The sequence below is a fragment of the Sphaeramia orbicularis genome, chromosome 7, assembly GCF_902148855.1.
Source record: "Sphaeramia orbicularis chromosome 7, fSphaOr1.1, whole genome shotgun sequence".
In the NCBI taxonomy this organism is placed as follows: domain Eukaryota; kingdom Metazoa; phylum Chordata; class Actinopteri; order Kurtiformes; family Apogonidae; genus Sphaeramia; species Sphaeramia orbicularis.
In genome coordinates, this window is record NC_043963.1 from 21,124,061 (window position 1) to 21,141,323 (window position 17,263).

At 37.9% G+C, this 17,263-nt stretch overlaps 1 protein-coding gene across 1 annotated transcript; it reads left to right on the plus strand.

Annotated features, from left to right (window-relative positions):
- Nucleotides 1-4,680: 4,680 nt before the first annotated feature.
- marchf9 (membrane-associated ring finger (C3HC4) 9) lies at nucleotides 4,681-14,006 on the plus strand. The gene is made up of 4 exons (XM_030139631.1): nucleotides 4,681-6,357; nucleotides 10,697-10,852; nucleotides 11,650-11,842; nucleotides 12,509-14,006. The coding sequence occupies exons 1-4, from the start codon at nucleotides 6,025-6,027 to the stop codon at nucleotides 12,838-12,840; spliced, it is 1,014 nt and encodes a 337-aa protein (XP_029995491.1). The 5' UTR covers nucleotides 4,681-6,024; the 3' UTR covers nucleotides 12,841-14,006.
- The last annotated feature ends 3,257 nt before the right edge of the window (nucleotides 14,007-17,263 follow it).

Consider the following 17,263-nt stretch of genomic DNA (forward strand, 5'->3'; position numbering starts at 1 on the left):
GTTTATCAGATACAGTGCTGTTACAGTAATGATATGAATGTCAATGTATGGGATGATGTATAAGTTTCCACTGTGTTGGCTGATATGGAACTAAAAAAAACCCCATGAATATACAAGAGAACAGCTGGAGAATAACTGTCCACTGTAGTGACCACTATGCATGAAAGGGTTCATGTTTGCCACTGTCTTGCATAACTACAATATGATCAGGTTAAGGTGCTGCTGGTATGATGGTCAGTAGTCTATAAACCAAGTTGGGAACTCTTCATAATCATTACAAACAGCTGAACACAGGTCTGTTATACAGTATATATGTACTGCACATATAAGGGAATCATAGCTGAGGTATGGCACTGCATCTGAAATCAAGAATTATGCTCAAAATAAATCCATATCTGTAACAAGCAGGGTGTGAAAAATCAATCGAGATCAATGTGACAGGGCATTTTGCGGGGAGTGTTGCTATGGTGGTGAATGCAGAAAGAGCCAAGGAGAGACAGTAAGAGAGTGGCAATAAAGCAAAAAACTGCAGATTAAAGTGACCTTTGGACCTATGCTGCTGATGTTTTCCTAATTACCTTGTCTCGCCTTGCTGATAAACAGCGCAAGAGACACTTTCCTCCTCAGTTGTTTATGGCGTCGAAGTCAGACCAAACAGCAACTTTCGGGAAGAGCATTATCTGAACAGATTAAGGTGTGTTGGCTTTCCAGAATCGCTGAAAACTAAGCAAATAGTGGTTTGTGATTAGGACTCAGGACCATATCTTAAAAGTTTGCTCCATTCGTGTAATTGTAGATATTCTGGTTTTTAATTATTTACTGGGAACTTTTCTAAATAATTCATTCATTCAGAATCAGATTAACTTTATTGACCCTTTGGGCCATTCAGCTCAAGAAAATAAAATAAAATTAAAACAAGTGACAAGTGAATTATTTGGAGAACAGCCCATAGAAATCCAGTTAAGTAGATGTTCAGTAAAGACCCAAATATCCACCATCAACCAAAATTGTCTGCTCATGTAAAATTTTGAATAACTTCTCAACCACTAAACATATTAGATAATTGGTGTAAAATACAGTTTGTCACCTTGTCATGGTCATCAGATATGACCCATTTGGACGTTCAGAGGCTCTGTAGTTACCGTGGAAACACAGTCATCTTCTACAACATTAATTCACTAGTAAAACCCATGGAGTTGGATCAGTGACAATGGATGGACACACTGGGTTTATGTTCAGTTAATAATATTTTGCTGAAAAAGTCACTTTTTTTCAGTTTTCTCTGTTTGTGATATAATAACACTCAACTTTAATCTGAGTTTTCATGAACATCTACATGATTAGTAAATTAACTATTAGAAAATACATGATCTATACTGAAAAAAATGCAAAATAAAGAAGAGGATATCACAACAACTGGTGTTAAATCACTGAAGAAAGGCTAAATATAGAGAAAACAATGTTTTGGGAAGTACCACAAAAGTAACGTTGGGTCTTTATATATTAAGACCTTGAACATCAAATATGATTTTTCTCTAAATGTAACATTTCCTTGGTGTTTTATAACCATTTGTTATAATATTATTCTTAATATATTTCAATGAAAATCAGGTATTTTCCAATATTTAATTTACCAATCATGTATGTTCATAAAAACTCAGTGGTAAATTCAGTGGTTATTATATCAAAAGAGAGAAAGTGAAGAAAGTCAAATTTTTGGTGAAATATATATCTACAATCACTGTCTTTGTCAAACTACCAGGGTTTTACTAGTGAATGCAGAAGATGATGCCATTTTGACGTTCATAATGGGGCTTCTGAACGTCCAAATGGGTTGTATCCAATGAAGAGAAACTGTATTTTCCTTGAATTATTTCAATGTATTGATAGGATCAGGGATTTTAAAGTTATTGAATATTTTAAATCAGTAAATGCTTTTGGTTGAAAGTAGCTGTTTAGGCCGTTGACACCTCTTTTTGTACATTATCATAAATCATCAGTTCATCATTAAATGTTTTTATCATCACTATGTTCACAAATAGAGAAGAAATGCAGAACTTCTTTATTCAGATGATTTGATTTTCCGTTTAGCCTCTGTCACCTTTAGCTTTCTCACTTCAGGGCATGTTGATAATCAAGTCAGTAAGACATATTTTATTTATTTCAAGGATTTTTTTTTAATTATTATTATTCTTTTTTAGATGTTTTTTGATCTGGTACGAATCACATGTCAAGTCCCATCTTGACATCATTCTGCTAACTTGGCCTTGTTTATCCGTTTTATGCACCTCTATGCTTGTACTCTACTCCATCCTACAGGCAAATATGTGCAGAAAGAAAGCATCTCATTGGCTCAAATACATAAGATATGTTTATGGATGATGTATTGGTCAACGTGTCAGGTCCAGCTCATTCTTTTTCCACCTTATTGCAAATAATATCAGATTTTAGGTCAGTATCATTGTATAAAATGAACTTTCACAACTTTTAACATCAAAGGGAAATATTGTACTTTTTACACCACGGTTTTAAGATGGAGTATTACACAATGGATAATATAACAAGCCATGAAAGCAGTGTGTAGTCAAACAAACATTTCAGACGTCTAAGAGTTGTTAACAGCTCCACAAATAATGATTGTCCTCATTAACTTCTCTCATGGTTTCTCAAATAATCCAGTGTTTTACCATAACTCAAAGATTATAGAAAAATCAGGAAACTGTGACCAGATTTGTGCGGCAGACGTTTCATAACTGTTTTCCTTATGTCTTATCTGGTGTGTGTATATAAAATCTACCTCACCTCCAATAGAAACACTAACAACTGCGATGCTTCACTATTAATAAGCAGTGATGTCAGAGAGAGACGCCTCTAACTATTACTTTTACTTCAATACTGTAAATGTACTTAAATAGGATCTTTCATGTAGGACTTTGACTTATAATGGAGTATAGTTACACTGCTGAATTGGTACTTTTGCTTAGGTAAGGGAGCGGAATACATTTTCTTTTGGTATTTTGTGAAAAAAATGCACAATTACAGTGATTCCTTCTGTTGCACATAACATTTAAATGTCATCTGTATTTAACCCATAAAGACCCAGCGCTCCGTTTGTGTCAGTTCCCAAATTAATTTCTCTCTTTATTTAACCTTTCTTAAGTGATTTATCAGCATTTATTACAATATTATCTTCAATATTTTGCATTTTTTCACTGTAAATCATGTACTTTCCTATATTTAATTTCCTATATTTAATTTAGATGTTCTTGATAACTCATACTTATATCACAACAGAGAAAACTCAAGAAAAAGTGAGTTTTTCAGTCAAATCTATCATTAACTGAACATAAAACAAGTGTATCCATCCACTGTCATTGATCCAACACTGAATGTTGTGGAGGATGATGGCATTTCCATGTTCACCACGGGTCATATCTGTTGACCATGAAAAGACAACAAACTGCATTTTACACCAACTATTTACATGTATTGATAGGATTAGTGGATCAATAACATTTTAGATCAGTAGATGCTTTTGGTCACTGGTGGAGGTTTGGGTCTTTATGGGTTAATGTTTATCTTAATGTCTATAGACATTGCACATATTGCACTATCCGTCAGTCCTGAAAGATGGAGAATACTCTGTTAAATGTTGCACACTATTGCCCATAACATGGAATAATTTTTTCGAGACACATTCATTTTTTTATTCTTATTTATACACACTAGTAATCACCTTTGACCAGATGCAATGATTATATACTGAGTCCCTCTTTTTCCAACTCAATGGGAAACAGTGTAGTTAAGTTAATTGTCTAAAGGGCAAAGGGTCTTTTATGTTAAGGATTGTAAAACCTTTAGGGCCAATAAAGGGTGATATATATATATATATATATATATATATATATATATATATATATATATATATATATATATATATATATATATATATATATATATATATATGTATGTATGTATATATATATATATATATATAGTTGCGGAAAAAAATATTAGACCACCCTTGTTTTCTTCAATTTCTTGGTCATTTTAATGCCTGGTAAAACTAAAGGTACATTTATTTGGACAAATATAATGATAACAACAAAAATAGCTTATAAGAGTTTAATTTCAGAGCTGATGTCTTGCCATTTTCCATGGTTTTCTTGATAATAACCAAAATCAGTTAAGTTCTTACATCAATAACTATGGTATTGTACTGACAAAAACAGTGCTTTTAGGCATTCCATGTTTTCTTTTCTGCCTGTTTTAGTCACATGATACACACAGGAGTTAGTACTTGATTGCATACCTATTGTTTTTGATTATTTTAGATGAATTTTTTTCATACATACATAAAAAATGTCCTGCTTGAATCAGTCATGTTGATTAATGTTTGTGCAGGTCCACAGAGCAAAAAATCTACTCCTACATCATATTTCTTCTTTGTTTCATATATTATTAGTAGATTCATGGACAGAAATACTCTATGCTGAACCTCTTTAACACAGACACAGTGTTGTCAGACCTTTGTGAACCCGTGGCTGTTCGGGGCACGTTAAAATGAGGGGTGGGTTCAGGCCGTGTGTGCGTGCGTGCGCGCTCTCTGGTGTATTGGTCCGGTTCGTACTTCGCGGGCTCTGGGTGCATGTGGCCGCAGCGTAAACGTCACCGTGGGGGAGATCAGCACCTTGGACAGCGGCGCCTGGTCAATAATAAAGCAGCCCCAGCTCCTTCCCTGCCCAGCTGCTGGGAGCACGGGGAGAGGCACATCGGAGACGAATGGATGACAAGAGAAAAATAGCGACTTGTTTACAGGATGACAGTCTATTTTTTCTACCCATTCCGGAAGTAGCTGCTGCGTTGGTTCAATCTCCAAGCCGACCATTTCGAGGAGGAAAATCAGCGCCAGCAGTATCATCACCACCATCTATCTGATCCAATAATCAATGCCATTACTGCTGTGTAATTGCTCTCGGATGCGAAGACATCTTCATGCGTCTTCCCCTCTTTCTCTCTAATTAGAAAAATCGCAGGGTGCCTTTATTATTCTGCCTCTCTTTGACATTTTAGCGTTGCCTACCGTCTTTTTTGGCTTGCAATGAAATGCTGATGGACATCGAGCTAAGATGGGAAACATGGGGCTTTCGGGTGTTTTGTGTTCCAGCTAGGCTACTGAAAATGCAAATCAAAAGGATTGTGTTTTTGATCTCGACGTGGATCATCGGGGTGAGTGGCACGGATTCTTCGTGGATCAACCAGAGGCTTTACAGGAAAAAGGAGATGAAATAGAAAAAGGGGGGAAAGGGACCATGATCTGACGCTCGGGATGCTACATTAAGGGACAATAAAAACAGACATTATAATCACGTCCAAAATCAAACTTCCATTTCGTCTTTTTTCGCACCATTTTTTTTGGATTATGATTCTTGACAAGAGTCTCAGATGTGACTGTATGGATGGCATGTCGTTGTATTTTACATCCCATCTTATATTTCCTGGCTCTGTGTTGCTTTCTCTTCCACTCGTCCACTCTCTCGCAGTCTTCTGCTTTGGGTAGCAAAACATGTAGGCTATTTTTGCTGCAAGCCCAGTGCATCTGAAGATGTGTCTTTTAGATCAGCAGTGAAGAAAAAAAAATGCACTGTGGAAATCGAAAAGCGTATAAGTTGTAATGTTTTCTGGGCTGCGGTGGAAGATGCATCTAGACAGCATTTGCTGAGTTGTTTGAGTAATGAATATTGAAAGAGTGTGTCGACCAGCTGAAAGGGAAAATCTTTCATCCGCATTGGGTTAGACACACATGCCATCAGTGGGGCGAGATCCTTTATATCTGGGCTCTGGCTTTGCGATTAATAGTTGTGGAAGAGTAAAAATGAGCAAATCAGATGTGTGAATAATAATAATAATAATAATAATAATAATAATAGTAATAATAATAATAATAATAATAATAGAGGGAGAGGAGAAAAGACAAAAACACTTCTACTTATTTCAGTCTGGCGATTCTTTATGTAGCCAAACATGTTCAAGTATCGGATCCGCATGTTTTTTAATGAACTGAAAGTCCTGGTGTTTATGCGATCCGATTCGAGACAGTCCAGCTCAGACACAGATAGACGGTCCACCACCATGCGAGGTCTGGGGATGGGCGGCTGCGGTTGGCCGCCTTTCGTCGACTGCCATTCCCGGGATGATGAGGAGGAGTACTACGGCAGCGACCCGCGGCCCCGGAGCCTGGCGTTTGAGGATAAGGAGCCCAAGCTGCAAGTGGGCCTGGACGCCGTGTCTCTGGCCAGCACCGCCAGCAGCCTGCGGACCCCCCAGTGTCGGATCTGTTTCCAAGGCCCAGAGCAGGTATAGACATGCAGCAGAAAATGCCTCCCCCATGCTGATGCCACGTCCTGTAGATGGCAGACAACCCAAACTGGTGGCTTTATGTTTTTTAAGCATTGAGGGGTTCACATTTCTCTGCCATTAAATGCTCAGTAGGTTTAGAGGAATGAAGTTTTTATTGTGATGATCTTAGCTTCTCATTCCAATCTGCCATTTTTTCTTCACACAGGCTCTCTGATTCACAATCCTTTTTCTGAGCTACTACAACCATCCTGTCCTACATCCCCCTCTCTTTCTCTCCCACCCACCTTCCCCTCAACTACCTCCTTTGAAGAAAACAATCTAGGATGAGGCCTACGTTTCTGAGAGTCATGCACAATTGCCATGTCTTTTTTTTTCCCAGTCTGAAAAGATCACTGCCTGATGATCTGGTTATCTAAATAACACTGTTTTTATAACTAAGCTAACCGGTTTGTGGAGAGGCAGCAGTTCCCACACATCTGAAATCCGGCCAGCATAGCAACAAAGAAAGTTAGCCAATTAGGTCTGCAGGATGACAAATAGAGTGAGAGGGACTGAATATGCATGAGTCACAATCATTTTGTTAATGTAAATCAACTATCCCCCGTCTGCATGTGTCACAGAACAGGATGACCAGTTATTGGTCCTGTGATGATCAGTGTTCCTGGCCAGACAATGGTGTCGCCTGTGACAATATATGACAAGTGAAATAGATGTCTCATCTGTTTTTCTTATGTCTCCCACTTCTTTACCTGGCTTGATTTTAAGAGTCCAGACAAAACAATAAGTAGTGCATCTCTTTGGTCTGCGGCCAAATGTTGGTCTCACCAGATGTGCTGAAACCTGTGCCGCCTGGCTCAGCAGGTAGTCCTGAAGCCCCAGATAATTAGAAACACTGTAAATCCTGTAGGAGCACAGATGGATATTACCATTCAGTCACTTCCCTAAGATAGGCATATAGTGTTATTACAGCTCATGTGCTAATTTATGAAATCTGCCTTAGAGTTCCTATTGGAAGGCATAGTAAAGCAGCGAGGCAGAAGACAGACATGGAGTATAAATCAGATGAAGCTTGTTTTGATACAAGGCCATTTGATGTTACAGACCGGGATCAACCCTAGGTTTCTGTTTTGCCCACTCAAACATCTTCCTTTAATAAAAGGTTGATGTTGGGTGTTTGGGGCTCTGTGGCAAGGTGACTCATCGTGCAACATGGCTCTGAGCTGCCTCTTTTAGCTACAGACAAAGAGCAAGCAAACAAAGCACTGAGGGAAAGCCCTGAGACTACACCACTACATCAGCATCTCTCTCTCTGTGACATTAGCTGATTTTCTTGTGAGCCACCTCGCTCAATTTTTGAAGTGAGTGCAGAGGGAAAGTGCCTTCCACCTCCTTGGGTGTAGGGTGGGGGGAGCTCACGTTTGCCATTTTATTGTTATTTCATTATTCAAGCAGGTCACAACAGGGGCTGGGATCATGTCGCTGTCAGCGGGCCAATTACCTACAGACATAATCACCTTGCTCTGTGGGCTGCATTGAGAATGAATCCTTATTAACTGTCTGTCAAAGGCGTCAGTGTGTGCCACGGTACAGTAGCTGGGCCACTGATTCCACTTAACACTGTCTGGTTTCACAGAAGCCGTGCCAACGCCTGATGGAGGGGCCGAGCATGTTAGGATTGCACACAAACATAGACAGACACATGAAGCAGAAGCAGAAATACAGGCATACCAGAGTGAGGAGGGGTGGTGGATGAGAGAGAGAGAGAGAGAGAGAGAGAGAGAGAGAGCGATGGTCAGCCCTGCCTGCCCTTTTTTTTGGCTTGCGCTGCCCAAGAGCATGTTTCCACAGAGTCTGGAACTCAGGGGACACTTCCATGCTGAAATTTTGTCTAAAGGTTACAGATGAGGAGGGAGACCTTTTTTTTTAGTCGTAGAAGTGACACACCAAATTAACACCTTCATGCTGTGTGAAGTGGCCTTGAGGGACAAACCCACGCAACATCATCCAAGGAGGAAGAGAGAGAAAAAGAAAGAGAGAGAGTGTTGGGGTGAAGCGTTAATGCTAGAAACTGAACTGTGCCTTCTCGCCTTTGAAATTTGGAAGTAGGTTAACTTTAATCATGCTGCTTCTTTCCAGTTGAATTCATTGTTTCACTCAAACACAGTATATCATTACTTTGCCTCTATTTGAGCGTGAGTACATCCTGCTCACCCAGATGTGACCTTTTATGCGTCAACCTGTGTTTTTCCGTCTGTATTTTGCCTTCAGGTACACGAAGTGACTACAACAGGAGAACAAAGAGGTGTTTCATACAAAAAAGTAACAATATGCTTTAGTTTCTTTGTCATCACTTAACTGACATTTATTTTAACTCAGTTACATGATTTGCACAACCTTCTGTTTTCCTCATCAGCATAATAACACATTTTATAAAGTAACACTTCATTTTACGGGTCCTTAATTTCTTCACAGTTTTCTTATCATTCAAGTTTCATACTAATTATCAAAAAATAGATCAGTTGCACAGCAGGTTAACAGAACAATGTGAAAACTGTCAACACAGAAGCATGCAATTCATCTGACAGGAGGAATTAAGTTTCCAGTTATAAAAGCATAATGAATGAAAAAGAATGAATTCATTTTATGCACAACAGGAACTGCGCTGTAAAATACAGTTACACCGAAGGTTGTTTTGGAAATACAAGTTTTCCAGATAATTTCAGTAATATTTTGAGCTTTGTGTACATCAGAAACATTTTCACTGCGTGTTTTCAATACTAAATTCACTTTAGTTATGTGATGTTAAACATGATGATCAATATTTGTGAACATCAAACGACGCTCCCTCAAGGTTTTAATATAAAAAGTAATTGTGGGCTAAATTTATAAGGCTGAAGCTCAGCTCAAAAATGCACTAAAAACAGAAAAAACCCTTATGTACTGCATGTACCAACAGTATGGTTGCTTATTTATCATCTGTGCAGCAACTCCGTGAAAGGCTTCTCCTCATTTGTAGCTTTAGGTGAGCTACACAGATTCCTAAAACTGAGTGTTGCTACACAAACACAGTCTCTGCTTCAACATGCTCTCTTTGGTTTAAGTCTTAATCACAACTTTTAAAGGTTTTTGTTTGTATTTTGTTCTGGTTGATCATGACATTAACATTCACAGCCGGAGAAATGTTTCCTCACAATAAAGACACACACACACTCACACACACGCACACACACACACACACATACCTCTCAACGATGGCTTGACATTTAAGAAATGTTTGCTTTCTTATTGTTTTTATTTAGTTCCTCGTATAGTTCTGACCTTCCGTGTCTTATCTTTATAATGTCAGCAGGCGAGTTATTTTAAAGTTTATGAGTGGCATGTGGCTCATCTGGCAAACCAAATCTTTTATGTGGTGGGACACTTGAAGTCTTTTATTATAAGTGGGAAGGTAAACGAGCCAGAAGGGGAAGGATAGAGTGCAGATGAGCATAAAGAAATATGAAGCATCATTGGCGTTGGTGCAGTAGTTCACCCTTTTAATTAGCTTTTTTAACAAATTATTTTTTTCCAACAATTTTTGGTCCTAATTCCAAGCTTTGGTCCTGTTTACAAACATTTTCTTTCATCAGATCATATTTTTTCAGTCTGACACACCACTGAAGTGAACTCTCTAACCTACCTGGCAGACTTGATGTGTTTGATGTCTTGCAAAAATCTGGTTTGTGTTAGAAAGCTGTTGTTTGTTAGGAAGTTGATGGAGTTCACACAGAGTTTGTGTGAATCAGGCTCTTCTTTGCTTCACCTGCCTGCCCTTGAAGCCTCCTCACTCCCAGCTGTTGATGCAAAGTGCTAATATGCCCCTTCACTAACTGGGCCCCAGATCAAGCTGTGCCCATTTATTGATTTACTAATGATTCACACTGATTCTCCTCCTCCCACAGTGTTGTTTTAAAGGCTTTTTATTCAGTTGTGACACATGAAGTGAGCAATGCAAGTTTTTTAATCAAGGGAAATGTCAGAAGTCTGAACCAACATGTATAGGTTTCTGAAGTTGAGCGGTGATGACAACCTTAATGTGGCTGTCACATCATCCCGTCGAACATGCCAGAACACTTCAGATTCTGGAGTGACAGTGGATTTAGTCCAAGACTCACATTCATGCACACTTTCCTTTTTTTACAACCAACACAATCTCTGTGCTACTGTTTGTGCTGTTTGCATTTTAATAACAACAGTTTAATAAGCAAGATCTGTATTATCCTTATTCACTCATCTCACACATTTGTCTTTGTTGTTTTCACTGAATTATCTCTGTGTTCTCCTTTCCATCCTACAGGGTGAGCTGTTGAGCCCCTGTCGATGCGACGGCTCAGTGCGTTGCACACATCAGCCCTGTCTCATCCGCTGGATCAGCGAGAGGGGCTCATGGAGCTGTGAGCTCTGCTACTTCAAGTACCAGGTCCTGGCCATCAGCACCAAAAACCCTCTGCAGGTAGGTCTAGTCCATCCAGTTGAAATTCAGATTCAGGGGTGGGTTTGTCTGAGGTTGAAAAACATATAGAATAACATATAGAAAATCAGAAGAGAAATGAAAAGATACAAACAAAACACTTACCTTTACTGTGGTGAAAATACCAAATAGAATAACTTACTGACTTTAGTTAAGCAACACAAAAAGACAAAAGGCAAGGCTTCACACTCCCACGCTGTGAACTAAAAAGCCACTGCAGCACTGGTGCTTTGTCCATCTGATGAATCGGTCTCACACTGCTCTCCAAATGATGTCCTGCTTGCATTTTTGATAAGGGAATTGGAAAAACAATCACATTAACTAGATAGAGATCAAGCGTGAATATGTAAAGCACCTCTCAATATGCAGGTAAACAGAAAAAGCGTTATGGTTTACTATTATTTTTTATATATATATTCATGAGGAAATCAGACAAGGAGATCTTATCAGGTAGGAGAAGGTTCTGCTGACGGAGACATTTTGTAACATGTACAAGACGGAGCCATTGCCGCAAAACCCAACACAGAATACATGCATCAAACCTTTGCTAGAACAAATTTCAGCCCGTCGCTGTGGTGTGAAGACCGTTTGCCATATTGTGCTGACACATTTTCCCTCTGCGTCACTGTCCTTCTGCCCTCCTTCTCAGAGGCAGCCAATGGTCTGAAAATCTATTGAGAAGGTGCCATATATGTGCTGATGCGTGTGTGAGTGGGCTTGTGTTTAGTTGGATGTAGGTTTCTCTCTGGTGGAATTTAACGTAGGCTTTTCTTTTTCAGTGGCAGGCCATCTCTCTGACAGTGATAGAGAAGGTGCAGATAGCGGCCATTATTCTGGGCTCCCTCTTCCTCATCGCCAGCATCTCCTGGCTCATCTGGTCCTCCCTCAGCCCCTCGGCCAAGTGGCAACGTCAGGACCTGCTCTTCCAAATCTGCTACGGCATGTACGGCTTCATGGATATCGTCTGCATAGGTAAAAAAAAAAACAAACAAACACAAAAAAACACAGAAATGCACATGTTTATACATATGAAGAAAAGAGGCTACTGTATGAAATCACACAGCTTTGGAAAAATGTATTTGAATGTGACATGAGAAGCTGAACAGAAGCAGTAGAGAGGGATATTATGCAGCAAAAGGAGCAAAGAAAACAGGATGTACTCTGCAACAACAACAAATTAATAAACATAGGTTACATTATGCAAGGACAAACTAATGTGGCTAAAAAACATGTATTCAGTGCGCATTTGGATGGTTGTTAAGGTCAAATAAAAATTACACCAAAGTAAAAACTACACTAGCAGATGGTGCATAGGTAGGAGATGATGACAACTGCACTCAAAGCCAAGGAAATTTTGATGATGTCGCAGAGTACAAGACATTCAGTTTTTACTAGAAACCTGGTTGACTGTTCTTGTGTAATTGTGAGTTGCTCATGTAAGACAACACTGAGAACAGATGGCGTCAGATATCTACGCTGTGATTAATGCCAACTGTCTATTCTCATCCACAGGCGAGATATAAAGTTCTACCTATGATACTGAAAGCCGCTCACAGGCTCTTTTTAGCATAATATTTGATGTAAAGCAGTAGGAATTCGCAGTCTCTCATGCACTGTCCTTCACCCTCTTCTGTTCAGGCCTTATCATCCACGAGGGATCGTCGGTGTATCGAATCTTCAAACGATGGCAGGCTGTCAATCAGCAATGGAAAGTACTGAACTATGAGAAATCAAAAGACTTGGGTGACCCGGTGAGTTCGAGCAGCAAGACGGGGGCTCGCGGCTCTCGCAGTAACCCGCACGGTCTGGCCAGCAGCAGCGGTGGACGACAAAGCAGGAGGTTAAGAACTATTCTGAACCACCACTGTGGATACACCATCTTACACATCCTCAGTCAGCTGCGGCCCAACGACCCACGGATCAGCGCCGCCGCCAACCGGGAGGTGGTGATGAGGGTCACCACCGTATGAGCCGGACTAGGTTTGTGTGATGGGACCTGGTCTTTGTGTCACGATGTAAATGAGCGACGGACCTCGTATTAAACACTAAAGACTCACGTAGGCAAAGAAGCCCAGTGAGGAGCAGAGTGATGCCCGGAGCATCAACAGACACCACACACTTGAGGATTTCTGCTCTTGTTTCTTACAACAAAAGGAAGCCAGATGCTCCTTTTCAATAATTAAGGAACTGATGAAAACAAGACAGAAAAAGCATTAAAAGACATCAAACATTAAATTTGAGATGGAAAAAAGTGTAAACAGGCTTTATAACCTACTCCAAGATGAGAAGATGTTTTTTCCAGTTCAATATCAGGATGCACAGAGACATTTTTGTTTGATTTTAATTCTCTTGATTTGTTTCGGTTTGTTTTGTTTTGTTTTTTACTCACTTTGATTTTGTACGGATGTATGATTTTAGAGGAAATCACGTAACTCCATACAAGCCAAGCATTTTCAGACAACTATGTATAATGATGTTAAAATTTCTACAAGCTAACCAATGCTGGGTAATAGACCGAAAACTGAAAATGACACCGCGAACAAACGTGAGGGGAAACATGGAGGTGACAACAGAACAATAAGTCATTACAAGTGAAAGAAAAGAAAAAAAAAAAACAAGACAAAAAAGAAATCAGTAAGATTTCAGTGACACTTTTCTGCAATAAAGATACGTATGTACATTTCACAGGGAATTTTTGCATGGGTATATAATTTTATTCTTCATCACATAACATAAGCACATGACAAATTTGCTCTCTTTCGAATGGTGCTTGCCAAAAATAAACACTTTGAGACATATGATTTCATTGCACCAACTTTTTGTCACCATGACAAATGGCAGTGTGTTACAGCTATTTCAGCTAAAATACATATTGTTGCTGCTGTGTGCTGACTCAGATTTGATAATAAGTAAACTATTGGATTAAAAATGGGGATCCAATGATCTCTTAATACTCAGTCTCACTCAGTCTCTTTTTTACTCTTCGTTTCAGCTTAAAGAATTCAGTCTGATTGAGTTAATTGCTATTTTCTGGTGTGAAAATGTTGTGGGGTAAAACTGTTGTTATTTTAATGAAGGTTTTATGTTCATTTGCACAAAAGAAATGACAGATTCTAATGAACTAGAGCTGCTATGATGACTGGATTCATATACGACTGAAAATTATACACATAAATTAAGAATATTATGTGTCCAAGAGCTTCACTGGCATAAAGATTCCTACTTAGAAGCTTAAAAACATATAGTACTGTGCAAAAGTCCTTGGCAAACATTAGTTTGAATGTTTTTGCAGGGTTGTAATGAGCATAAAACATTAATTTCTTGCTATCTTTATTCAGATACAACAAAATACAGGAAACATGTAAGAATTTTAAAGGTAGAAAACAACACATCATTACTATGACTTCCACAGGCCTCAGAGCAGATTTTGGATTTTGGCAGGGATGCATCTTTCTCACTAGTTATTTTTTTTATCAATACAATACTGAAATCATCCCAATATTCATTCTCACCTAAAATATGTTTGACAGGTGGATTTTTCAGCCTTGGTGGTGAGAAAAATAACATTACTTTCAGCAAGTTTGATTAAACTGTGGTGTATTTTTTATAATGAAATACATCTCATATGCATTTGATATTTACGGTTCATTGTGTAGTTTATAAATGTGCCACTTCATGAAATATTTGTGTAAGTCTGGGTCTCAGGAAGACACCAAATTTATTGTTTGGGTCATTTCCCAAAAGATAAATGGGACATGTCTACCATAAACTGATACAGAAAGGGCACAAATTGATGCACAGAGTATTTACTAGAATGCAGGAAATGAAATTCCAAATAAATCTGTCTTTCCAATGAACAAACAACAAAACCTCTTCAGGCAGAGGTCAGTATGTAGCGTGACCTTCGCTCCTGTGACAAAAAGCAGCGATTTACGTGACTCGAATAAAGCCTGGTATTAGATTAGTGCAGTAAATCTCATGTTATCTGCCTCAAAGAGTCCACGAAAAAGGACTTAACACTAAATATTGGCCATTTTATGACATATTTAATATATATTCTTGTTGTATCTTGACAGAGACTGAGAAATGCCTACGCATGGTTAAGAGTGTAATCTTCATGAGGGATGCAGATGATTCGTTCTCCTCCATATTTAGAACATGCGCATTCATCAAACATGAAATTCACATGAAATAAGCAGAGGAGTTTTAATTTGTTTCACATGGTCTCATTTGGCTGTCTGATGGTTCTTAAATATCTATCTCAAGACCCAAAAGAGGAATGTGGCATCTCTTTGGGACCCAAGAAGAAATCATTATATGTTACTTTTTTACTGAAAATGATTCAACTTTATTTGTCTCTAAATAACATATAATCTATGAGAATTAACACTGTATAAAATGTATAACATTAACAGAAAAATAAGCAAGATAATCTTGAAAATGTACAAAATAATCTAGAAAATGAATAAAATAGTCAAGAAAATAATAGAAATGAGCAAAATAATCAAGAAAATGATTAAAATAATCAAGAAAGAAAACAAAAATGAACAAAATCAAATAAAATAATACACAACTGGTCGACCCAATAAAAATAAATCATTAGTCATCATTGCTGAAAATATATTGTAGACCTTTACTCTGCTTCAGTATTCCTAAAATAAACCCCAAACTGAACATTATCCAAAATTCTGCTGAATCTAATATGAGCTTTTAAAGTGCAAAGGTTATACAGTATTTAACAAAAGTAATTTACGTGCAGATTCGGGGACTTTATTTCCCTCAACATTAGACACAAAAGATGACTTCATTATGTCTATATGTTAGCAGACTCAGTGGAGATAAAAGAGATCATCTACAGAAGAATAAATACATACTGTGCAAAAGTCCAATGTTAGGTTTTTGTCTTAGTAAAGTTCTAATGACTACACATATATGTATTTCTCAGTCTCTTTGTTAAAATGCAATCTGCTATATGTGAAGTTAAGTATGTACAGCAGGAAAAACAAAGGTTTCAGGGTAAAAAACTTCTGTAAACCAAAGTGGTAGTTTTTGGTGTGACCTCCATTTGCACTGAACATGTCTTTAACCCTTTGCTTAGACAACATGAGATTTATGGCCTTAATTTTGTAATGTGCAACACCAGGTTTCATTCAACACGTCAGGTATTTCTAACTGTTTGTCCTGCTTCTTGTCATGGGGTCAGGGGTCACACTAAATAGTGACTTTAACCTTTAAAACCCATTTAGTTCTTTTTTTTTCAGTGTCTTTTAGGCTGCGCATGTATTTTGTATATTTTTGTCTTTTATCTGAAGAAAAGAGAATGTGAAATAAATATGTATTTTTATTTCAACCCTGTAAAACACAGGTGTCAAACATGTGGCCCGGGGGCCAAATCCGGCCCGCCAAAGGCTCCAATCTGGCCCGTGGGATGAATTTGTGAAATGCAAAAATTACACTGAAGATATTAACAGTCAATTGTTGTACTTTAGGGCCCATATAAAGCCCTACTTTAGTCTCAAGTGGGTCAGATCAGTAAATTACTACCATGGAAACCTACAAATAATGACAATTCCAAATTTTTTCTCTGTTTTAGTGTAAAAAAAAAAAAAAGAGAAATTACATGAAAATGTGTAAATTTACAAACAAGCCTTTCACAAAAAATATGAAAAACTAGAAATGTGTAAAGTGTAAGTGCAATTTTACAAATTTTCTGCCAGTTACTAAAATATTTTGTGTATTTGCAGATCCATTGTGATCTGTAAGTTGTAATGCACATTTACAAATGATAAGCAGAGGCAAAATATAGTTAAATTTGCATTTATTTTTCTTAATAAATGTTTTTTTCATGGTTGTTCATGTTATTCACATTTTTGAAAGGACAGTTTATAGATGTAAATGTTTCCATAAAGTAATTTTACTTTTTTCACTATAAAACACATTGAAACGTATGGAGTTGGCATTATTTTACATATAATTATGTTATTAATTCACTGGTCCGGTCCACTTCAGATCATATTGGGAGGATTTGGCCCCTGAACTAAAATGAGTTTGACACCACTGCTGTAAAAGCAACAAACCTGGTGGTGATTAAAGCCTTTTGCACAGCAGTATAATGAAAACACAACAAAATGCTTGAAGGACTCCTCACATGTTACCTGCATTTAGTTTTTTTAAAAATAAATTTCCACAATAATCTGATAAAGAACAAAACAAAAGGGGGGAAAAAGGGTTTGACGCCCAAAGTTTTGTAATATTCAGTTAATATAACAACAAACCTAAAGGTGGACTAATATTTTTGCAGAATACTACAACACATATTTGTTAAAACTTGTAAATCCTTGTATTGTACCAGTTCATTCATACAACTTCAATCACACAGACTCTCTCTCTAAA

Coding starts and splice junctions, on each gene's coding strand:
- marchf9 (XM_030139631.1), top strand. CDS start 6,025: ATGTTCAAGTATCGGATCCGCATGTTTTTTAATGAACTGAAAGTCCTG. Junction 10,853..11,649: donor GCACCAAAAACCCTCTGCAG/GTAGGTCTAGTC, acceptor TTTCTTTTTCAG/TGGCAGGCCATCTCTCTGAC. Junction 11,843..12,508: donor CATGGATATCGTCTGCATAG/GTAAAAAAAAAA, acceptor TCTTCTGTTCAG/GCCTTATCATCCACGAGGGA.